The following is a 25,226-nucleotide window of genomic DNA, read 5'->3' as shown; positions in this document are numbered from 1 at the left end:
CGTTAAAATTGAGGATCCATCCTGAGGATTGGTGAGCAATATCAGATTAGTGGGAGTTTTACTCTCTGCACCTCCATCGATCTTGCACTATTTTTGTGGTGTATTTTCATCAACAGACCACAGCTGCAGTATGTGTTTTTGTATTTTGGTTATTTTTGCATTGTATTCTTCATTGTGCTTTAAAGAAGCGATACCACCCTAATGAATGGGTTCTAATGCTACGGCTACACCTAGAGTTTTTATTGGTCAGTGGAAAAAATTGATGGGGAATCACAAAGCAATCAGTAGCTTGAAAATCCTCTTAAATTCACTTAAGTGAGTTACTAGAGATTTTTTTTAAATTTGCTATCTGCTGGAATTTTTGAAAGTTTGAAAAAAGGAGCTGCTACTTTTTTTCTCCATAGATTACAACATTGAAATTAGTTTGGAAATTTAGCTTTGAAAAAAAAAGCTTGTTCAAGTTTTCATTACTCTATAAAGAAAGGTCTTAGTACAAAAATCCTGTGTAATCCAAGTCTAAAGTGGCGTGCCCTCTTTTGCTTTTAAGTGGAACCTTTTAAAGAGTTCGTCCACTGCAAAATGATCCCTTTTTGAAAGACTTCATTGATTGTGTGAAATGTAATCAGTGGCCGCAATGCCCCCTACTGATATTGTGATAATGAGACTATCAGGAGACACAGTGCTAAGAACGCAATATTCTGGGAGGTGAATATTCTTTTTTTTTACCTTTATGTAACTTTGGATCCATTTAAAAGGATATATTCAGTGCACAATCCCTCTAAGTTGTCCCAATAAAATGAGTGCATTTACATTTTCTTTGTTCAAACCAGATGCTTTTTGTGCCAAAGAAAGAAGGTAAATGATCAATACACAAACAGTTCATGGCACATTACAATATGTAGTTATAACCAGTGAACAATTAATAAATATGGAAGCCACAGTCAATAGTTAAGAAAAGCTCTAACAGATAGTGAATTTTTTAGGCTGAATTCAAACAATCATATTTCACGGTTTGTATATGGACTACAATGCTCAAACTGTCCGCTGTCTACGGACCTTACAATTTAATATGTGACCATGAGGCTGGAAGTGAAGATCGGGAGACCCTCAGTCAGTCTGGGCATTGCGGTCTGTATATGGATAGTGATACATGCCTGTCTGAACGTGGCCTGACAGTTGTTGCCCACAGGATGTCTAGATTAACCCGTCTTTTGCTTCTAATTTAATATTTTCTACAGGTTCCATGTATATTTAGAGAAAAGTAAAGAGCATGAAAAGAAGACAAAGCAGTCCAATGGATATCCAGATATGCCTGAAGTATCAAAAGTTCTCGCAGGTAAAGTTTAGATTGATTATACGTACTTAAAACATTTGGAAGGGAAGTAAAACAAGGATCCTTACGGGGCTATTTATATCATCATGGTGTGAAACCAGGGGAAGAGTCTTGAGGAGATCATTTGCATATTCCCAGTGCCTTCTGGGATAAGTGAAGAGTCTCCGCGAGCTCAACGATCACTGGGTTTTGGCCGTTGCAGCTGAAAAGAGGAAATCGGAAAACCAGGGGAAGAGTCTTGAGGAGATCATTTGCATATTCCCAGTGCCTTCTGGGATAAGTGAAGAGTCTCCGCGAGCTCAACGATCACTGGGTTTTGGCCGTTGCAGCTGAAAAGAGGAAATCGGAAAACCAGGGGAAGAGTCTTGAGGAGATCATTTGCATATTCCCAGTGCCTTCTGGGATAAGTGAAGAGTCTCCGCGAGCTCAACGATCACTGGGTTTTGGCCGTTGCAGCTGAAAAGAGGAAATCGGAAAAACCGCGCGCCTATCGGCGCGCAAATCTGGGCTCATCTTTCATCGTTTTTAAGAAATCTCAAGATGGAAGAGGCCAGGAGCCATTTGGTGAGCTGCATTTCTTGCTACATGTTCACAGACTTACCAGTGGAAAAGCCAAACTTCACATGCCACAAATGCAAGCTTGTGTCCCTGTTGGAGGAAAAGTTGCAAAATCTCGAAGAGAGGTTAGCTACGTTGAAGATCATTAAGGAAGGTGAAGAGTTCTTGGACAGAGCAGAATTATCTCTTCATGTTACAGAAAGAGAAGAAATTCGAAGTGCACCTGAAGAAACAGAGGAATGGAGACATGTGACCCAGAGAAGCAGGAGGATCAGGAGGCAGTCAGCACCCATACTGCTCAGAAACCAGTACCAGGCTCTCACGCAGGAAAACAATGAAGAAATACATCAGGATAAGACTTTGCCAACAAGCAGCAACCTTGTACGCCTTCAGAGTCCTCCTGGATGGAGAAAGAAAAATGTTGTGAAGAAGAAACGGAGAGTGGTGGTCATGGGGGATTCCCTGTTGAGAGGAACTGAGGCCGCTATCTGCAGACCGGATATAACTTCAAGAGAAATGTGTTGTCTTCCAGGTGCAAAAATTAAAGATGTGTCTGACAGGATATCAGGACTCTTCAGACCTACAGATGACTACCCATTCCTGCTACTACATGTGGGGACAAATGACACTGCAAGAAACGACCTGGAAACCATCTGCAGAGACTTTGAAGACTTAGGCAAGAAAGTGAAAGAACTGGGAGCGCAGGTGGTCTTCTCTTCCATCCTCCCAGTGGATGGCCATGGAACAAGGAGGTGGAATAAGATTCTGCAGGTGAACAACTGGCTACGTCGATGGTGCCGTCAGCAACGATTTGGATTTCTGGATCACGGAGTGAACTACTTATACGATGGACTACTTGCTAGAGATGGGGTGCACCTTACGAAGACTGGTAAGCATGTATTTGGAAGTCGCCTTGCTACACTTGTAAGGAGAGCTTTAAACTAGAACAACATGGGAAGGGAAGCAAAAGACCAGAAAAAGCCATACACCTGACAAATGCTATTGAGAACTCTGCTATTAGAAGTGGAAAGGAAGAACAAGGACGAAAGAATCTAATTAATAAAAATATTGGAGAAAGAGAAACCAATCACAAACTAAAATGTTTCTATACTAATGCACAAAGCATGGGCAACAAACAAGGAGAATTGGAACTACTAACACAGGAAAAGAAATATGATGTCATTGGAATCACTGAAACTTGGTGGGACAATACACATGATTGGAATACAAGACTAGAAGGATACAACTTATTTGCAAGAAACAGACTTGATAAACGAGGAGGGGGTGTCGCATTGTATGTTAGAAACGCGTATATCTGCACAGAGATTGAAGCTTCAGAGACTGGGAGTTCTGTGGAAACTGTTTGGGTAAGAATACAAGGACAGAACAATGGAAAGGACACCATTGTAGGCATTTACTACAGGCCGCCTGTGCAAGCTGAAGCTATGGATGAACTCTTTATGCATCAAATGGCCAAGTTCTCCAAAAAATATGACATAGTTGTCATGGGAGATTTCAACTATCCAGACATTTGTTGGGAATCTCTCTCAGGCAAAACTAACAGGTCAAGGAAATTCTTATCCTCTCTTGCTGACAACTTTATCTTCCAAAAGGTAAGGGAGAAAACAAGGGGAACTGCTACCTTGGATCTAATCCTTATAAACAGGGAGGAAATGGTTGAGGAGGTAAAAGTGGCTGGGACCCTAGGAGGTAGCGACCATGCTATTTTAGAATTTTGGATAACTAGAGGCGGAAGACCTGTGAAGACTCAGACGTCAAGGTTAGATTTCAGAAAGGCAGATTTTAAGGGATTCAGAAAGAGAATTGGAGGGATCCAATGGCTGGATATCCTTAAAGACAAAAATGTCCAGGAAGGATGGGAAATCTTGAAAAATGAAATTCTCAAAGCACAGTTGTTAACAATTCCGAAAAGAGGGAAGAATAGGAAGCAGTTAAGGAAACCAGGATGGATGAACACAGAACTTAAGCACATGCTAAAAAGGAAGAAAAAAATGTTTATAAAATGGAAAGAGGGAGGCATATCTAAAGAAGAATATAATGCTGTCTGCAGAACCTGCAGGGCACAAATCAGATTATCTAAAGCTGAAAATGAATTGAGGCTTGCAAGAGATGTCAAAAGCAATAATAAAGGATTTTGGGGATATGTCAAAAGTAAAAGAAAAGTCAAAGATGCTATAGGATTTTTACAGGATGAAAATGATGAAATGGTAAGACAGGATGTTGAGAAGGCTGAACTTTTAAATTCCTATTTTGCATCTGTTTTCTCTCAGAAAGGAAATGTACAATCAACTGTTATTCACTGTCCTATTAAGGGAATAGAAGAATCCAGGATATCTATAAACAGAAAGATAGTGAGGAAACACTTAGCTAGCCTAAATGAATTCAAGTCTCCAGGTCCAGATGAATTACACCCCAGAGTACTGAAGGAGATAGCAGAAGAAATTTTTGAACCCCTCTCTATAATCTTTGAAAATTCTTGGAGAACAGGAGAAGTGCCAGAAGACTGGAGAAGAGCAAATGTTGTTCCTATCTTCAAAAAGGGGAAGAAGGTGGACCCAGGTAACTATAGGCCGGTGAGTCAGACTTCTATACCAGGAAAGATCTTTGAACAAATTATTAAACAACATGTATGTCAATACCTGGATAAGAATGAAGTGATTAAACAGAGTCAGCACGGGTTTGTAACTAATAAGTCATGTCAGACTAACTTAATTTCCTTCTATGACGGTATCACTGATTGGGTGGATCAAGGAAATGCTGTAGATATAGTATATCTTGACTTCAGCAAAGCATTTGACAAAGTCTCTCATACAATCCTTATTGAAAAAATGAGTAAGTATGGAATGGACAAGGCAACTGTTAGGTGGATTCATAACTGGCTTAGTGATCGGACCCAAAGAGTGGTCGTAAATGGCTGCACATCCAGTTGGAAGAATGTCTCAAGTGGGGTACCACAGGGCTCTGTCCTGGGCCCTGTATTGTTCAACATCTTTATCAACGATTTAGATGAAGGAATTGAGGGTAAACTGATTAAATTTGCTGATGACACAAAGCTAGGAGGGATAGCTAATACTAGAGAAGAGAGAGAGAGGATTCAAAAAGATTTAAATAAACTGGAGAAGTGGGCAGCAACTAACAGAATGGTTTTTAACAGGGAGAAATGCAAAGTACTACATCTGGGCAATAAAAATGGAAAAAGCATATATAGAATGGGAGGAATAGGGCTAAGTGACAGCACATGTGAAAAAGACTTGGGTATACTAATAGATCACAGACTGAATATGAGTCAACAGTGTGATGCAGCAGCAAAAAAGGCAAATGCAATTCTAGGATGTATTAACAGAAGCATACAGTCTAGATCACGTGAAGTCATTATTTCCCTCTACTCCTCTTTGGTCAGACCTCATCTGGAATATTGTGTCCAGTTTTGGGCACCACATTTTAAAAAAGACATCAACAAACTGGAGCAAGTTCAGAAAAGAGCGACCAGAATGGTGACCGGTCTGCAAACCCTGTCTTATGAGGAAAGGTTGCAGGATTTGGGAATGTTTAGTTTGCAAAAGAGAAGACTGAGAGGAGACTTAATAGCTGTCTACAAATATCTAAAGGGCTGTCACATTGTAGAAGGATCAACTTTATTCTCATTTGCACAAGGAAAGACTAGAAGCAATGGGATGAAACTGAATGGGAGGAGACACAGATTAGATATTAGAAAAAACTTTTTGACAGTTAGAGTGATCAATGAGTGGAACAGGCTGCCACGAGAAGTGGTGAGTTCTCCTTCAATGGAAGTCTTCAAACAGAGGCTGGACAGACATCTGACTGGGATGATTTAGCGAATCCTGCTTTGAGCAGGGGGTTGGACCAGATGGCCCAGGAGGTCCCTTCCAACTCTACGATTCTATGATTCTATGATTCTATGATTCTATGATTCTATGAAACAAAAGATCCAAAAACATTGCACACCTTATTTCAGATAGTATAAGAATATCACTTAGAACCGTTACACAATACGCCACACAATGGGCTTTATTTGCATGCTCTGGCCAGAATGCACAATCTCTCTGCATGAGACCTTAGTGAGTATAGGTGAAAATGTATATAGAGGTTATGCTTATTTAATTCTGATGTTTTGCACGCACTTTCATTATAAATAAATTATGAAATATATTAATTCCAGAACTTGACCTGAAGAAGGATGAGCTTTTAATCAGGACTGAACTAATCAAAGCTCAGGAGAATCTAAACCAACTGCAAGACATATGGAAGACTTTCTACAACTCAGAAGATGGTAATATTGTAAATGTACTTGGTTGTATCACATTGCATAGGACAGTCAGTTGTTGAGTCAACCATGCAATATTTTTTTGCGAACTATTTTATAAAAGGTACAATCATTTTTACAAAAGGATAAAAAGCTGTATGTCTTGGCTATACAAGTACTAGCAACATATTTGTGTTACTGGATATCAGTGGCTTAAATAGAGTCCATAGGGCCCTGATCCAAAATTTGTATCGTTCTAAATCATATAAGGACATACAAGTTCCCCCCCTTCCCCCATTATGTACTTATGTCTTCCAACCTGGGCGTCTACATGGTATTTATGTTCTCCATCATTTTATATATGTCCCTTATCCTGGCCCCATCCTGTTATATATGATGTCCATCCTAGTATATATGTCCCTCATCCTTGCCCCATGCTGGTATATATGACCTCCATCTGTTATATATGTTCCCCATCCTGGAATACATGTTCCATATCCTTGTATATACTGTATGTTCCCCATTCTGGGCCCATCCTGGTATATATATTCCCCATCCTGGGATACATGTCCCTTATGCAGATCCCCATCCCGGTATATATACTGTATCCTCCATCCTGGTGCATATCTCCCTTATCCTGGAATATATGTTCCCCATCCTGGCATAAAAGCCTGATCTCCATATTGGCATATATACATCCCTTATCTATCTATCTATCTATCTATCTATCTATCTATCTATCTATCTATCTATCTATCTATCTATCTATCTATCTATCTATCATGCCCCTTAACCTGGTATATATCCCACATCCTGGTATATATCTTCCTCATCCTGGTATATATGTCCCTTATCCAGAGCACCATCCAGGCATATATATCCCCCTTCCTGGTATATATTATTATTATTATTATTATTATTATTATTATTATAGCACCATTTATTCCTGAGCCCCATCCTGTTATATATATCCCCTATCCTGGCATATATGTCCCTTATCCTGGTATATATGTTCCCCACCCTGGTATTTATGTCCCTTATCCTTGTATATATGTTGCCCATCCTGGTATTTATGTCCCTTATCCTTGTACATTGTATATGTTCCCCATCCTGGTATTTATGTCCCTTATCCTTGGCCCCATCCTGGTATATATATCTCCCCTTCTGGCATATACAGTTTTGCTCAAAAGTTTACATACCCCAGCAGAATTTTTGCTTTCTTGGCCTTTTTTCAGAGAATATGAATGATAACACCAAAACTTTTCATCCACTCATGGTTAGTGGTTGGGTGAAGCCATTTATTGTCAAACTATTGTGTTTTCTCTTTTTAAATCATAATGACAAGCCAAACATCCAAATTGCCCTGATCAAAAGTTTACATACCCTGGTGATTTTGGCCTAATAACATGCACAGAACTTGACATAAATGGGTTTGAATGGCTGCTAAAGGAAATATCCTCACCTGTGACAAGTGACAAATGCCAGGAAAATTGTTCGGGATGCAAAGAAAAACATGAGCTGAAGTACTGGACCCTCTGAAAACTAGCAGTGTGGCTGTTTCAAGATGCACAATAAGGAGGCACTTGAAGAAAAATGGGCTGCATTGTCGAGTCGCCAGAAGAAAGTCAAATGACCCTGATCAAAAGTTCACATAATCCTTTTCTTAATATTGTGTATTGTTCCCTCTAACATCAATGACAGCTTGAAGTCTTTTGTGGTAGTTGTGGATGAGGTTCTTTATTTTCTCAGATGGTAAAGCTGGCCACTCTTCTTGGCAAAAAGCCCCCAGTTCCTGTAAAGTCCTAGGCTATTTAGCATGAACTGCGCGCTTCACATCTCCCCAGAGTGGCTCAATGATATTGAGGTCAGGAGACTCAGATGGCCACTCCAAAACCTTCACTTTGTTCTGCTGTAGCCAATGACAGGTCGACTTACTCTACTTTAGAGTAGGAATGCTGTTCCTTTCACCATAGGCCTTGTTGACTAATTTCCAAAAGTCACACTTATGGTTGTGGTCAAATAGTTCAATTTTGGTCTCATCACTCCAAATTACCTTGTTCCAAAAGTTTTGAGGCTTGTCTCTGTGTTTTTTTGCATATTGTAGGCAAGATACTTTCTGGCATTTGTGCAGTAATAGCTTTCTTCTGGCGACTCGACCATGCAGCCCTATTTTCTTCAAGTGCCTCCTTATTGTGCATCTTGAAACAGCCATACCGCTAGATTTAAGAGGGTCCAGTATTTCAGCTGATGTTATTTGTGTGTATTTCTTTGCATCCCAAACAATTTTCCTGGCATTTGTCACAGGTTACAGGTGAGGATGTTACCTTTAGTAGCCATTCAAACCCATTTGTGTCAACTTCTGTGCATGTTATCAGGCCAAAATCACCAGGGTATGTAAACTTTTAATCAGGGTCAATTGGATGTTTTTGGTTGTCATTATGATTTATAAAGAGAAAACACAGTAGCTTGACAATAAATGTCTTCACCCAACCACTAACCATGAGTGGACAAAAAGTTTTGGTGTAAAGATTCATATATCCTGGTATATATGTTCCCCATCCTGGTATAAATGTCCCTTATCCTGAGCCCCATCATATCATATATGTCCCTTATCCTGGGCCTCATCCTGGTATATACAGTATATCCCCCATCTTGGTATATATATCTCCTATCCTGGCATATATGTTCCCCCATCCTAGTATATGTCACCCGTTCTTCCGCTGTTCTTTAACCCCTTCACTACCAAGGGTGGTTTGCACGTTAACTCCCGGGCCAATTTTTACAATTCTGACCACTGTCCCTTTATGAGGTAATAACTCTGAAACGCTTCCATGGACCCTGGTGATCCTGACATTGTTTTCTCGTGACATATTGTACTTCATGTTAGTGTTAAAATTTCATTCAAATAACTTGCGTTTATTTGTGAAAAAAACGGAAATTTGGCGAAAATTTTTAAAATTTTGCAATATTCCAAATTTGAGTTTTTATGCCCTTAAATCACAGAGATATGGCACACAAAAAACTTGATAAGTAACATTTCCCACATGTTTACTTTACATCAGCACAATTTTGGAACCAAAATTTTTTTTTGTCAGGACGTTATAAGGGTTAAAAATTGACCAGCGATTTCTCATTTTTGCAACACCATTTTATTTTTACGGACCACATCACATTTGAAGCCACTTTGCGGGGAGTATATGATAGAAAATACCCAAAAGTGACACCATTCTAAAAACTGCAACCCTTAAGGTGCTCAAAACCACATGCAAGAAGTTTATTAACCCTTTAGGTGCGTCACAGGAATTTTTTGAATATTTTAAAAAAAATTAACATTTAACTTTTTTTCACAAAAAAGATACTTCAGGTTCAATTTTTTTATTTTACCAAGGGTAACAGGAGAAATTGGACTGCAAAAGTTATTGTGCAATTTGTTTTGAGTACGCTGATACCCGATATGTGGGGGGGAATCACTGTTTCGGCGCATGGCAGAGCTCAGAAGGAAAGGAGCGCCGCTTGACTTTTTCAATGCAAAAGTGGCTGGAATTCAGATCGGACGCCAAGTCGCGTTTGGAGAGCCCCTGATGTGCCTAAACAGTGGAAACCCCCCACAAGTGACCCCATTTTGGAAACTAGACCCCCCAAGGAACTTATCTAGATATGTGGTGAGAACTTTGAACCTACAAGGGCTTCACAGAAGTTTATAACGTACAGCGGTACAATTAAGAAATCATATTTTTTCCACAAAAATGATCTTTTCACCCCCAATTTTCATTTTACCAAGGGTAACAGGACCCTAAAAGTTATTGTGCAATTTGTCCTGAGTACGCTGATACCCCACATGTTGGGGTAAACCACTATTTGGGTGCAAGGCAGAGCTCGGAAGGGAAGAAGCGCCATTTGACGTTTTTGGCTGGAATTGAGATCGGACACCATGTCGCGATTGGAAAACCCCTGATGTACCAAAACAGTGGAAACCCCCCACAAATGACACCATTTTGGAAACTAGACCCCCCAAGGAACTTATCTAGATGTGTGGTGAGAACTTTGAACCCACAAGGGCTTCACAGAAGTTTATAACGTACAGCGGTACAATTAAAAAATCATATTTTTTCCACAAAAATGATCTTTTCACCCCCAATTTTCATTTTAACAAGGGTAACAGGACCCTAAAAGTTATTGTGCAATTTGTCCTGAGTACGCTGATACCCCACATCTGGGGGTAAACCACTATTTGGGCGCATGGCAGAGCTCGGAAGGGAAGCAGCGCCATTTGACGTTTTTGGCTGGAATTGAGATCGGACACCATGTCGCATTTGGAAAACCCCTGATGTACCAAAACAGTGGAAACCCCCCACAAATGACACCATTTTGGAAACTAGACCCCCCAAGGAACTTATCTAGATGTGTGGTGAGAACTTTGAACCCCCCAGTGCTTCACAGAAGTTTATAATGTCTGGGCGTGAAAATAAAAAAATCGTATTTTTTCCACAAACATGATCTTTTAGTCACCAACTTTTTTATTTTCCCAATGGTACCAGGAAAAATTGGACCCCAAAAGTTGTTGTCCAATTTGTCCTGAGTACGCTGACACCCCATATGTGGGAGAAAACTACTGTATGGGCACATGTCGGGGCTCGGAAGGGAAGTAGTGACGTCTTGGAATGCAGACTTTCATGGAATGGTCTGCGGGTGTCATGTTGCTTTTGGAGAGCCCCTGATGTACCTAAACAGTGAAAACCCCCCACAAGTGACCCCATTTTGGAAACTAGATCCCCTAAGGAACTTATTTAGATGTGTGGTGAGCACTTTGAACCCCCAAGGGCTTCACAGAAGTTTATAATGCCCGGGCATGAAAATAAAAAAATCATTTTTTTCCACAAAAATGATATTTTTGCCCCCAGTTTTTTATTTTCCTAAGGGTAACAGGAGAAATTGGACCCCAAAAGTTGTTTTGCAGTTTGTCCTGAGTAGGCTGATACCCCATATGTGGGGGTAAAACACTGTTTGGGCGCATGGCAGAGTTTGGAAGGAGCACCATTTGACTTTTTCAACGCAGAATTGGCCGGAATTGAGATCAGACGCCATGTTGCATTTGGAGAGCACCTGATGTGCCCAAACAGTGGAAACCCCTAATTCTAACTCCAACCCTAACCCCAACACACCCCTAATCCTAGCCCTAACCCTAACCTTAGCCCTAACCCTATCCCTAGCCCTAATGCGAAAATGGAAATAAATACATTTTCTTTTAATTTTATTATTTTTCCCTAACTAAGGGGGTGATAACGGGGGGTTTGATTTACTATTTACGGCGGTTTTTATGTTTGGCAGCTGTCACACGCTAAAAGACACTTTTTATTGTAAAAATAGTTTTTGCATCACCACATATTGAGAGCTATAATTTTTCCATATTTTGACCCATCGAGTCATGTGAGGTCTTATTTTTTGCGGGACGAGTTGACGTTTTTATTGGTACCATTTTCGGGCACGTGACATTTTTTGATCGCTTTTTATTTTGTTTTTTGGGACGCAGAATTTACAAAAACCAGCGTTTCATGAATTCCTTTTGGGTGGTGCGTTTACGCCGTTCCGGGTGCGGTAAAATTTATAAGGCGGTTTTATTCTTCGGGTCAGTACGGTTACAGCGATACCTCATTTAGGTCGTATTTTTATGTTTTGGCGCTTTTATGCTATGAAAACAATTTTATATAAAAAATAATTATTTTTGCATCACTTTATTCTGTGAGCTATAACTTTTTTATTTTTTTGCGGATGACGCTGTATGGTGGCTCGTTTTTTGCGGGACAAGCTGACGTTTTCAGCGGTACCATGGATATTTATAGGCGTCTTTTTGATCGCGCGTTATTGCACTTTTTGTTCGGCGGTATGATAATAAATCATTATCTTTTGCTTCGTTTTTTATTTTTTAAGGGGTTCGCTTAAGGGGTTAACTATTGAGACAGTTTTATAGGGCGGGTCGTTACGGACGCGGCGATACCAAATATGTGTACTTTTATTGTTTTTTTGTTTTTTTATTTCCAAAAAATGAATTTATTGGGGAATAATTTTTTTTTTTTTTAATTTATTTAGCGATTTTTAAAAAATTATTTTTACACTTTTTTTTTTTTTTTACTTTATTACAATGTCCCAGGGGGGACATAACTGTCCTGTGACAGATCGCTGATCTGTCACATCACAGATCACTGTGACAGATCAGCGATCTGTCACAGGCAGTCCAGAAGGCTTCCTCATGCCTGCGCTTTGCAGGCACTGAGGAAGCCAGCTTCCTGCAGGCCCCCGTAGGTCCCCGCCGCCATATTGGATCCAGGGACCTGCAGGAAAGGAAACCCACGCAGCAGCGCTGCACATTGCACTGCCGTGGGGGGCTCAGGGAAGCACGGAGGGAGCCCCCTCCCTGCCGATGCTTCCCTTTAACCCCCGGTACACCGCGATCGTGTTTGATCGCGGTGTGCAAGGGGTTAACGTGTCGGGGCGGTCCGTAACCGCCCCTGACACATTGTGCCGGGTGTCAGCTGTGATAATCAGCTGGCACCCGGCCGCGATCCGTCCATGGTAATTAGGTCCAGGGTCACATGGACGGAATATTACGTCCATTGTAGGTAAGGGGTTAATGCATTAAAAAATGAATGATTCTATTCACTTTCCTTCTGCTCCCCCGACATTCCACTTACTCTTCTGGAGTAAGCAGCTGACTACAGTTTGCAAGCGACAAGAGAGAATGACATCACTGTCATGCGCCCCCAGTCACATGCACGATGATGTCAGCAGCTGCGATCTCATTAGCCAGCAGCATGTATTACAGCGCACAGGCTCGGCGGATCCCCTGCGCTGCAATACACTTCAGCTGAATGTGTGTCTAAGGACGCACATCCAGTTGAAGTTTGCTCTGGTCTCAGTGGGCCCCTCACCCACATGGGCCTGGTCACAACCTCTGTGACTGCGACCTCTGCGACCGCGATCATTACGCCTTGCTGAATTATATCCACATTCCAATGGGGAAACTCATTCATATTTTGGCTGTTTGGTCTATGTTTTCTGCTGGATGAAATTTAATTATTTTTTGTTTGTAGGTACATCAAACTTATTGTGTAGTCTATATGCAGTGGCATGTAACAATTTGGGCACCCAAGGTTAAAATTACTGTTATTGTGAACAGTTAAGCAAGTTGAAAATGAAATGATCTCTAGAAGGGCTAAAGTTAAAGATGACACATTTCCATTGTATTTTAGGCAAAATATATATATATTTTTCATTTTAAAAATTATAAAAAGGAGATTGAACAGATGCAAAAGTTTGGGCATTCTGCTTGGTTAGTAGCACTTTTAGTAGTACTTTTGAAAGTATCATAGCTTGTAAACGCTTTTTGTAGCCACACAAGAGTCTTTCAATTCTCGTTTGATTTTCATCCTTGGAAGATTCTTCCAGTTCTTCCAGATTCCTGGGTCGTCTTTCATGCTCTGCTATTTTGAGGTCTAGCCACAGATTTTCAATTATGGTCAGCTCAGGGGACTGTGAGGGCCATTGTAAAAACTTCAGCTTGCAACTTTTTAGGTAGCCTATTGTGGATTCTGGTGTGTATTTAGGATCATTATCCTTTTGTAGAAGCTATCCTCTATTCAACTTCAGCTTTTTTTACACATCGTGTTATGTTTGCATCAATAATTTGCTGAAATTGAATCCATTCTTCCCTCTACCTGTGAAATGTTCCCTGTGCTATTGGCTGCAAACCAGCCGCATGATTGATCCACCCCCATGCTTACTGGTTGGTGAAATGTTCTTTTCCTGAAATTCAGTGCCCTTTTTCCTCAACACATACCTTTGATCATTGTTTCCAAAGAGTTCTATTTTAACCTCATTGGTCCACAGGACTTGTTTCCAAAATACATCAAGCTTGATGTTCTTTTACATACTTCTGACTCTGAGTTTTATGGTGATGGTGCAGTAGGGGTTTTCCTCTGATGACTCTTTCATGAAAGCCATATTTGTGCAGTGCCTATGAAAAGTAAAGCAATGCACCACAAGCAACTTCAGAGTCTCCTAAATCTTTCAAAAGGTCTTTTTCAGTCAAGTGGGGGTTCTGGTTTGCCTCTCTAGTAATCCTACTAGCAGCTCTCACATAAATTTTACTTTGTCTTCCAGACCTTATCTTGACCTCCACTGTTCCTGTTAACTGCTATTTGTTAATTTACATTTCAAACTGAGGAAAGGGCAAATTTAAAACATATTGCTATCTTCTTGTAGCCTTTTCTTGCTTTGTGTGTCTCCAACATTTTGTTTTCAGAATTCTAGGCAGCTGCTTAGAAGAACCCATGGCTGCTGTTTTTGGCACAAGGAGTGTGGGTTTTATAAAGCTGGGAATCTTGCATTACCTGGCTGTCACAATCCATTTTTGGATTTTTGGCAGCTCTGGTTCCACTATAATTTAAATGTAGCTTTTTTTTCCTTTCAGGCCAGCAGGAGTTAATGTCAGTTTCCCTTGCTGGCAGTTTGCTGTAGCTGCTGAGTTGCTAGGTCAGCTAATGTGGGTGGTGACTACTCCCACCATCCTTTAAATAGCCACCTGATGCTTTAGCTGACTGTTGGTGATAGAGTTATTTTCTGTAGACCAGCCCTGGAGTGTGCAGCTCTCTGGTGTAATTGCTGTATCAGCTACTTCTGGAGTTCAGTGCCTTGAGCTAAGTTTTGTGTTTTTACCTTGTCTGTCTCGTGCTTGTCACTACCCCCTCTGTTTGTACCATCTGGAGTGGTGAGACTAGTGCCCTTGCCTGCCAGTGTACTAGCCAGGGCAGTGTGAGGTGACAGCGAGGGACGGCTGCGGGGGGGAAGGACCTGCTTAGGGCGTTAGGGGAGTGCAGGGACCGGCTCAGGTTGGAGCTCAGGAGATGTCCCATCCCTCATTCTTTATTGTTAAGGCCTTCCTCTCCCCTTTACCATCCCATTGAGTGTGTGTTGTGCCATCCGCTTAACGACCCCCTGTGGAGTTGTGACATTGGCCTTTCCTAACGATGACAGTAAACAAGCCATAACCCTAAATAGTCTAATTAAGATCTGAACCTGTGGTCAAAGATATATGAGCACACAAATCTCCAAGGGTGCCCAAACTTTTGCATTGGTCCATTTTCCTTTTTCTAAATTTTAAAAGGTAAAACTTACAATTTTTTTTTGGCTAGAATACAAAGGAAATGTGTCATCTTTAACTTTAGGCCTTTTAGAGGTCATTTAATCTTCAACTTTCTTAACTGTTCACAACAACAGTAATTTTGACCAGGGATGCCCAAACTTTTACATGCCATTGTAATATTTTGTGGCACAAATATAGGAAATGCTATTTTGCCATAATTTTTTGTTGTATATTTTATATTCTTTATATTTGACACACAATAACCTTTCAAATTAATTATTCAGGTTATTACTACCTAATAAATGTAGTTTTATTTTGTTTTTAGGCAAAGTATGAACAAGAATACATATTTTATAAATGTGCAGTTTTTCACAGAGCTATTCAGTGTCTACTGAGACTCAGTGGCTATGCCAGATCATGTGATTGGTACAGTTGTATATAACTACATAGGCCTAACTGGGCATGTCGTAGGATTAAAAAGAGAGGACAGAAGTAGTTATAAACTGTCTTTCTCTAAGGGTCCATGGATAATTCTGATAGCTAAACACCCTACCTGCTCGTTAGACTGGAGGAGCTTTAATTCTAGAATGGCCAAAGATATACTGTAGCTGCAGACTCGCTACCTATTCTCCCCGCAGTCAAAAAACAGTGGGTGGTAACTAAGGTGTTAAAACATAGAATAAAACTTTGATAGGTATCCCCATCTCATAAAGTGATAGTATATACTAGGATATGCTATCACTCTATAATATGCCTTCCTCTTCATTCTCAAAATTGGTGATGGTTCTTTGTTACCTTAGGAAAAAAGCCCCTGGGCCAGGTTTAAATAAGAGTAAGCAAAATAGTCCATTTTTCATTCTGAAAAAAACATGATCTTTCATCTGTATTGTCATCATTATGTCTGTATTTTTACATCCATGTGACATCCGTATGACATTCCCTTTTACATCAACAATTTAAAAAATAAAAAAGGCAAAATATAGTTTTCTACATTATTAATTACAGTAGATTTAAAAAAACAAGCAAAACTGCCATGTGGATAGTAACCTGTATGTTACTCGTTTTTTCCGCACCCATTGACTTATAATGGGTGATTCTGATCCGGTATCGCATGCTGTGATTTTTACATGCAGATCATGTGTAAAAAGGTTCATGTGATCTACTACATTGACTTGCATTGTTTCTTATACTCTCCGTATTCTATCTTCCATAACGACGGCACGCAGACTGAGTATATGCCTGTCTGAACAGTCCTTTAAATCAGGTTGATGTTCAATTGAAGTTAAGATTTGAGGACTTTTTGAAGTTTAGATTAGGTAGCTAAGGTGGCCATATAGACAACCCCTGTGGTTTTACAGTTCGAGAAATCCCTCTGGTAAAAAGACTTCCCTGTACTTGAACTGCAGAAGGACTTCCCAGGTCTCATGAACTTGCAAAAACTACAGTCTCCACATTTAAAGAAGCCACGGGGTTTCCGGTCCAGCCATGTCCCACTATTCACTGGTCTTCTATACTTGCTGTGTACTAGAATATCCTTAATGGATTTGCCCTTCCTAAAGGTTATGTTGGGGCGCTCCCCTAGTACATTCTTGAGATCAGGGTCCGATCTAAGAACATCCCAATGTCTAGATAAAACCCTTCTGACCTCCTGGTGTCTGGTATCAAATGTCCCAATGATCCTTATTTGTTCCTCCGAATCCTCCGCTATACGTTTCTGCAATAGTTGCTGTCTGTTTGATTTATTTGCAAAATCATAAGCGGTATCGAAGATGTGTCTTGGATATCCCTTCTCCTGGAAGCGACAGAACATGTCCCCAGCCTGTCTCTGAAAGAGGTCATTTCTGGAACAATTCCTTCTCAATCGAAGGAACTGTCCCTTCGGAATGCCTCTCTTGAGTGGAACCGGGTGGTGGCTCTGCCAGTGCAATAGACTGTCCGTGCTGGTTGGCTTACGATAGATACTTGTGGAGACCCCTCCCATTTTATCTTTTTTAATTTTACTGTCCAAAAATGGTATCTTGGATCCATGGATCTCAGAAGTAAACCTGAGACCCACGTCATTCTGATTTAATTCTCTCACAAACTCTGTAAATTGATCTTCCAACCCCGTCCATATCACGAAAACATCGTCTATGAATCTGTACCACATAGGCACCAGACTGTGCCACCATTTCTCCTCTCCCCCAAACACGATAGACTCCTCCCACCAGCCCAGGAACAGATTTGCATACGACGGGGCACAGGGACACCCCATCGCAGTGCCCCTGAGCTGGTGGTAGAACTTCCCATCAAAAGAAAACGCATTATGAGTAAGTGTGAACCGCAGCAGAGATGCCCAAAAATCATTATGACCTCTGCATGTCACTGACCTTTGACTCAGAAAATATTCCACACCTCTAATCCCTGCTTTATGAGGTATATTGCTATATAATGCTTCTATATCAATAGAAGCCAGCCACGCATTCTCCTCAAGATGTACCCCCTGTAATTTCAACAATAGGTCTGATGTATCCCTCAAATATGAAGGGAGAAAAACCACAAAGGGGCGCAGAATCTGGTCAATATATAGGCCACAATTTTGTGTTAAAGAGTCCACACCTGATACAATGGGTCTCCCCTTTAATGGATGCAGACCTTTATGTATCTTTGGTAACGCATAGAAGGTGGCTGTCAATGGAAATTTAGGGAAGAGAAATTCAAATTCCACTTTCGAGACCAAGCCATCCATTAGGGCCGAATCAAGAAGTGAGCGAAGGTCCTCCTTATACACATTCATGGGGTTACCCATCAGTACCTCATAGGTGGAATCATCTTGTAGTATCACATTGCACATAGTCCGATATTCGATATGGTTTAAAATCACCAAGTTACTTCCTTTATCAGAGGGTTTCACCACTATTTGGTCATTCTTTTTAAGGGCCTCCAGAGCTGATCGCTCATTTACTGCTAAATTATCTTCACTTTCCCACTCTGGTTGTATCAATTTCTTTAGAGCCCTCTCTACCAGTAGGGCAAAGATATCAATATTCCCCATATCACCTGGAGGTGGCATTTTATCACTTTTATTCCTCAAAGAGGTAAAAGGACCCTTACCGGCAATAGGGGCTCTATCATTTTCCCTCAAGAGACCAAGAAGCGCTTCATACCCCTCTATATCTTCCTCACTGAGGCCTTGTTGTCGACATGCCTCTCGACTATTGTGTCTAAAGAATTTTCTCCACTTTAATTTTCTACAAAACAGATTCAGATCCTTAACCCACTCAAAACAGTTAAACTTATTCGTTGGCACAAAGTTCAACCCTCTGGCTAGGACAATATATTCATCACTAGTCAGGGTATGCGAGGAGAGGTTCAAAATCTGTCCCCTCAATGATTGTACCGGGTTCTTAGTTGATAACCCATCCTCGCACCTTGCTCCAAAAAAGAGGAAGAGGAGGAAGTAGGAACAGAGGGTTGAGTTGACCCAGATGCCATATTGGGTGCCAAAAAAGCAGACTGTGTTCTTGTACCTCCCCTGTATGGCCCTTTTCCCCTCTTTCCCGATCTCCCCCTCCCCCATTGCCATCTTTGTTTGGGTAAGGTTTCCCTGTACTGATGTCCAATGCTCAATGGTACCTCTGCCCTTTCTGTATCAGAAGTGTCTATATCTGAGGAGGAGGCTTCTGATTGCCTCTCTTTTTGATAACTAAATACCTGATTCTCACTAAAATCTTTTAGATCTCTGTGGAACTGAAGATGTTTTCGCTCTTTCAAAAGGGCCTGATATTTCTCGACCGAGGTTTGTAATAACCCCTCTCTCCTGTTGAAGTCAGGATCTCCTTTGAACTTAAGGACTCTTTCAATCAGTTTGTTTAATTCATTAGTAGATTTCTCGAGTACTTTCTTTTCCTCAGCCAACAGGATCTGCATAAATCTCATTGACAATTCGATCGACTCCTTTATCCACGCATTCATAAGATCAGGTGAGGCAATTCTAGGGGAGGGATTGATATTAATCCTCAGGCCTCTTGGGACTATCCAATTTTTCAGATAGTTCTCTAGGGTCCTTATCTCCCACCAGGATTTTAGAAAGTCTTTATACCCCCCCATACACTTCATTAAACAGATTCTTAAGAGCCAGAGGACCAGTACTATTTTCTGGTGTACCCCCTATCTTAAATGCCTGGTTTGCATCTTCCAGCCACAAATCTGAATTTATAGGGCCCAGAAGAAAACCGACCATCCCAAATTCGAATCTTGACAATCTCTATATAATGCACAAGGGTCTAAAGAGGGTCTAAAGTATAATCATAAAGAATATCTCCTAAAATGATACTTTATTAAATTTAAAAATAACCAAGAAATTGGTTATGCACCAAAAACAAAAAATGACAAAAATCAAACCAAAAAGTGTTCAAACAAAAACCCCAATAAGGGAACAACTAGGAATCCCTATTCGATACCCTGAGCTTTTACCTGCCTGGCCGCGGAGGTTGGCACCCTAGGGGGGACGTTGTGGCGCCCCCGCTCAACGATGGCTGTCCCTAGGGGTCCTGATGTACCCTGCAGCCACTAGGGTTATCCACTACCCGATAATAAGGGGACCCCTAATTCTAGACAATATGGTGATTTTAGGAACCAAAGGGAGACCCCACTCGCGAAACATATGAGGTTGTGCCATAGGGGGGATCCTGGTGAAATTAAATTTAACATAATAGAGGTTGTGAATATTAATCCAAGAGGGGGGAATATAGATAAGATGATCCTGAGGAGAGAATGTGAGTGGATATTCAGAATGGAGTCCCTGGAGCCAAAAGGATTAAATGAGCAATTTTCTTTTGCCTGCTTGTTATGAGTGACGACTGATGGATGTGACCCTTTTGAGTCTATCAGTCATCCCAGTTTTTGTTTTGTTTCCTCATGAATGGAGGATTCTCATGTATTATCATGAAATATTACTTATAGTAAGTTCCCTTTACCGCCTGCCTCCTTTGATAGTTGATATTCACTGATTATGAGTGATTTTATTTAAAATAGGAGGATGTCTGCCTCTTAATATAAATGAGGGATTAATTAATCTCCTAATCTGTAAATAATATAAGCATCCGCTAAAGTCTGGTCATATAATACAGATAAGAGGGCGAAACCGACTGCTATGTAGTGCATAACTGGAGATATATTGCGAGCGAGGATAGTGATCTCACAGAGAGTAAGAGGAGAGATGTCAGACATCTTTATGGAGTCCTGAGCATGCGCATTGAGCGCTGGACGGATAAGATGCTCAGCCTCTAGTGACGCCGATATGGCGCTCACAATATTAGTGCTCTGAGTCTGCGCAGTAGAGCGTCGGATGACGCGATCTATGAGTGCACCGCGATCCCACCGTCATCTGCAGCTGGTGAATGCTGAGCATGCGCTTATAGACTATGTCCTGGTGAGATATGCGCATGGACGGAAATTGAGGGAGTGATCATGGTATGACGATCTGGATGGAGAGCATGGATTGGTCACATAGCGGTGACGATTCTGACATGCGCATTAGGAGTAAGTGGAGGACGCCATACTATGTCAGCACAGGTGGGCGTACACTAATATGCTGATAGCGGCGGTTTTAAAAAGGGAATTGAGCATGGTATCATTACACTATTGCACCTTATTTTGGACACATGGCATCGGACTATCTGGCCTCCTGATGAGCCAATATGGGCGAAACGCGTTGAGGCGTTAATTAACCCATGACGGGTGGTGGATGACACAGATGAGTATCGCTGTTGCAACTCTGTGCCTTTCTCTTTTTTACATATATGCTGGCATTAAGTTGTAAAGTGTCTATCTGAGCCATGGATGGAAGCTATTGAGCACTATGCCATCTATGATAGTAAATGTACTGGTAACACAGTGGAATATCGCTGTTGCAATTCTGTGTTTGCTGCTTACATGCTAGCATGAATTTCTATTTGAGCCATTTATTACAGCCATTGGGCAATTCTGTGCTTTTCTTTTTTACATACATGCTGGCATTAAGTTGTAAAGTGTCTATCTGAGCCATCGGTAAAAGCTATTGAGCACCAAGCCATTTATGATAGTAAATGTATTGGTAACACAGTGGAATATCGCTGTTGCAATTCTGTGTTTGCTGCTTACATGCTAGCATGAATTTCTATTTGAGCCATATATGATAGCCATTGGGCATTAGGAGAGTCATCATCTCCATGTGGCATTAATTTGAATCTAGTGACTGTGGTATTCATAAGAAAGTATCCTATGATCACAAGATCAATAATAGTTTATGTGTGAAAAAGGAAATACTTTATCTAAAAATTTCCCCTTTATACCACCTGTTTATGTGGATTGAATGTGTTCTCTTGATTTTAACTATAAGGGACGTAGGGCCCTCCTTAGAGTAGTATCTATATTGTCTAGAATTAGGGGTCCCCTTATTATCGGGTAGTGGATAACCCTAGTGGCTGCAGGGTACATCAGGGCCCCTAGGGACAGCCATCGTTGAGCGGGGGCGCCACAACATCCCCCCCTAGGGTGCCAACCTCCGCGGCCAGGCAGGTAAAAGCTCAGGATATCTAATAGGGATTCCTAGTTGTTCCCTTATTGGGGTTTTTGTTTGAACACTTTTTGGTTTGATTTTTGTCATTTTTTGTTTTTGGTGCATAACCAATTTCTTGGTTATTTTTAAACTTAATAAAGTATCATTTTAGGAGATATTCTTTATGATTATAGATTAGGTAGCTACAAGAAAAAAATATTCTCAGAACATTATGATCAGTCAAACTCAATTAACAAGTAACCAAGTATAATCTGTAGTTCTGTGGGGAATTTCCATGACCTTTTTAGAGCCATTTTCTACATTATTATATATGTGTAAATGTGAGCGTATGTGCTTTATCTCTACATGTTCATAGAAAAGAACAGCGACACTATGATAGAGGAGACTTTGGAATACTGTGTTAGCTCAAAGGAATGGCTGGAGGAGTTTGGTTTGAAACCGCAGAAGTTGCTATTTTATGATGCCCTTGCTGACTGTGCTTTTCGTCACAGTGATGGAGTCGTAGATATAAAAACCAAACCAGAGGATGAGGCCATCCAGACAGACGCAGTAAGTACAGCTATAAACATTACTATAGTCGGGCTCATTAGTGGCGGGCTATAGTTGTTACACAGGGAATACGTTATTGAACTGGCCATTTCGTGTTTTGCCTATGCCATGTGTAATTTCTGCTATCTACCAGGTGGTACATAAGTGTGCATGGGATTGTTAAAACTTTGTACTTAAAATGTTTTTTGTTTTTTTTCTTATTGACGTCAATGGGGGAAATTTCATGTAAAGACCATATTTGTATTTACTTGTAGAAATGTGATTTCTTGTAACATTTTAGCAGATAAGGGTGGCAAAATTGCTTAAACGACATGTGCCGTTCATGTATTTTTTGTGGTGCTATTGGTGTGTTATTGTTTATCACCCCTTTTGTATCTGAATATCACAATGTCTAGCATTGTCTTGTGATGTGTTAAACATATTACATGTCTTCTCTGTAACCAGGAAAACAATCTGAAAATGATAAATGCCAAGTACTGTGACCGTTTTGTTCACGTGCTTTGGAAAGATGATTCTGTCGTTCATGTGCATATTAGTAAGGAAAAATGCCGGTGGTATGAGGAAAAGTTGGAGACAGCTCTAGACAAAATGATAAGAAGGTGATATCATTTTTGATGAATTGGTATTGTTACATTAATATTATGTATGTGTAAGCCAAAACCTAAGGCGGGTTCCCCTAGGTAAAGCCTAGGAAAAAGTCATTGTTCTTTTTCTTCAAGAGTCTTGGCTGGCAGGTTTGCTGTCGCCTTTGCGAGGGCCCTGCCAACGGCGTCTTTCTTTTCTACAGTTTTAACGATAATAAGTGAGTGACTTTATAGCAGAAGCCGCCCAAAGCTTGAACATATTACTTCTTTTAACTGTTTCAGCGTTTCTGAAATGGTTGAAAGAAGCAAGAAAAGACTGAACAAGTGTACAGCCATGTCTTTCTTACATTGCTCTGGCTGTGCAATATGTTCATTTTTGCAACACTTTTTCAGTCAGATTCCGCCTAGCATAACATAAGTTCACATATTCTAAGGATGAACATGGCTATGATAATAAACACAAGATTTTACTTTTTATTTATATTTTGTTAATCACATGTTTTTAAGGGTTCAATGGCTTCAGAATGGGAGTAAAGAACTCTTCGGCACTATCCTTGAAGATCAAGTGTATATTCTCATTGATACCTCACATTCCATGAAGGACAAGCTGTTTTTACTGAAAGAGAAAATATTACAGCTTTTACAGGTGAACAATTCTGGAAAATAAAAACATGAAGAAAATCATTTGGCACAATATAATAATACTGTGTGACGATCTGCAGAACTAGGGGATTTGGTGGGCTAGTATATACAGCTCTGGCAAAAAATTAAGAGACCACTGCACAGTTTTATAAAAATCAGCTTCTCTACATGTCCGACAGCCATTCCATTCCAGTGTCAGTTGAATTCCAACCAGAGTACACCTGATTCTACTTAATGTGCTTCTGATTAGGTGATCACCTGAACCAAATCTTATTTAACGAAGGAAAGTATAAAAAACCCTGCTGTGGTGTTCACAATAGTCTTGCAATACGACAAGCTGGATGGCAAAACAAGTGCTAGTAATATCCCAAAATTAATAGGAATGAAAAAATAACTTTTAACTATGCCAAATGAGTTGAAAAGAAAAGTCTTGAGTGAGGAAAAGAAGGGCTCAATTTTGGCTTTACTAGATACAGATACATTGAGCGTCATGTTGCCTCCATCCTTAAAATTTCTAAGACGGCAGTCCATTACAACACGGTCAATCAGCAGACATTGGGGACAACAAAGCTACAGACCGGCAGAGGGCGAAAACGACTCTCCACTGACAGGGATGACTGTCATCTTACTCGAATGTCACTCAGCAACCACAGGATGACATCAAGTCACCTACAAAAAGAATGGCAAATGGCAGCTGAGGTGAAGTGCATGGCAAGAACAGTTTGTAACAGGCTCCTAGAGGCAGGGCTCAAGTCATGTAAAGGTAGAAAAAAGCCTTTCATCAATGAGAAACAAAGGAGAGCCAGGTTGAAGTTTGTCAAAGACCATAAGGATTGGACCATAGAGGACTGGAGTAAGGTAATCTTCTCTGATGAGTCTAATTTTCAGCTTTGCCCGACACCTGGTCGTCTAATGGTTAGACGGAGACCTGGAGAGGCATACAAGCCACAGTGTCTTGCACCCACTGTGAAATTTGGTGGAGGATCAGTGATGATCTGAGGATGCTTCAGTAAGGCTGGAATTGGGCAGGTTAATCTTTGCAAAGGACGAATGAATCAAACCACATACAAGGTTATCCTGGAAAAACAGTTGATTCCTTCTGCTCAGACAATGTTCCCCAACTCTGAGGACTGTTTTTTTTTCAGCAGGACAATGCGCCATGCCACACAGCTAGGTCAAATCAATGTGTGGATGAAGGACCACCACATCAAATCGCTGTCATGGCCAGCCCAATCTCCAGACCTGAACCCCATTGAAAACCTCTGGAATGTAATCAAGAGGAAGATAGATAGTCACAAGCCATCAAACAAAGAAGAACTGCTTACATAAGGTCACCCAAAAGCAATGTGAAAGACTGGTGGAAAGCATGCCAAGACGCGTGAAAGCTGTGATTAAAAATCGTGGTTATTCCACCAAATATTGATTTCTGAACTCTTCGTGAGTTAAAACATTAGTATTGAATAAGAACTTGTTTTCTTTGCATTATTTGAGGTCTGCAAGCACTGCATTTTTTGTTATTTTGACCATTTCTCATTTTCTGAAAATAAATACAAAATGTAGTGCTTGGAAATTTGAAAACATGTTGCCAGTAGTTT

At 40.6% G+C, this 25,226-nt stretch overlaps 1 protein-coding gene across 1 annotated transcript in view; it reads left to right on the top strand.

The window, feature by feature from the left end:
• Nucleotides 1-25,226, top strand: part of VWA3B (von Willebrand factor A domain containing 3B) — a 347,179-nt gene that overhangs the window by 61,791 nt on the left and 260,162 nt on the right. Inside the window, exons 7-11 of the mRNA XM_073589743.1 lie at nt 1,239-1,336; nt 6,093-6,203; nt 22,212-22,405; nt 22,850-23,004; nt 23,497-23,635. Of these exons, the coding sequence (XP_073445844.1) occupies nt 1,239-1,336; nt 6,093-6,203; nt 22,212-22,405; nt 22,850-23,004; nt 23,497-23,635 (697 nt within the window). The remainder of the gene's footprint in view (nt 1-1,238; nt 1,337-6,092; nt 6,204-22,211; nt 22,406-22,849; nt 23,005-23,496; nt 23,636-25,226) is intronic.

This window comes from Dendrobates tinctorius, unplaced genomic scaffold (genome assembly GCF_039654945.1).
Source record: "Dendrobates tinctorius isolate UK_male_01 unplaced genomic scaffold, ASM3965494v1 ptg000112l, whole genome shotgun sequence".
Classification (NCBI taxonomy): Eukaryota; Metazoa; Chordata; class Amphibia; order Anura; family Dendrobatidae; genus Dendrobates; species Dendrobates tinctorius.
Note: the sequence above shows the minus strand (reverse complement) of the source record. Positions and strands in the feature narration are given on the sequence as shown.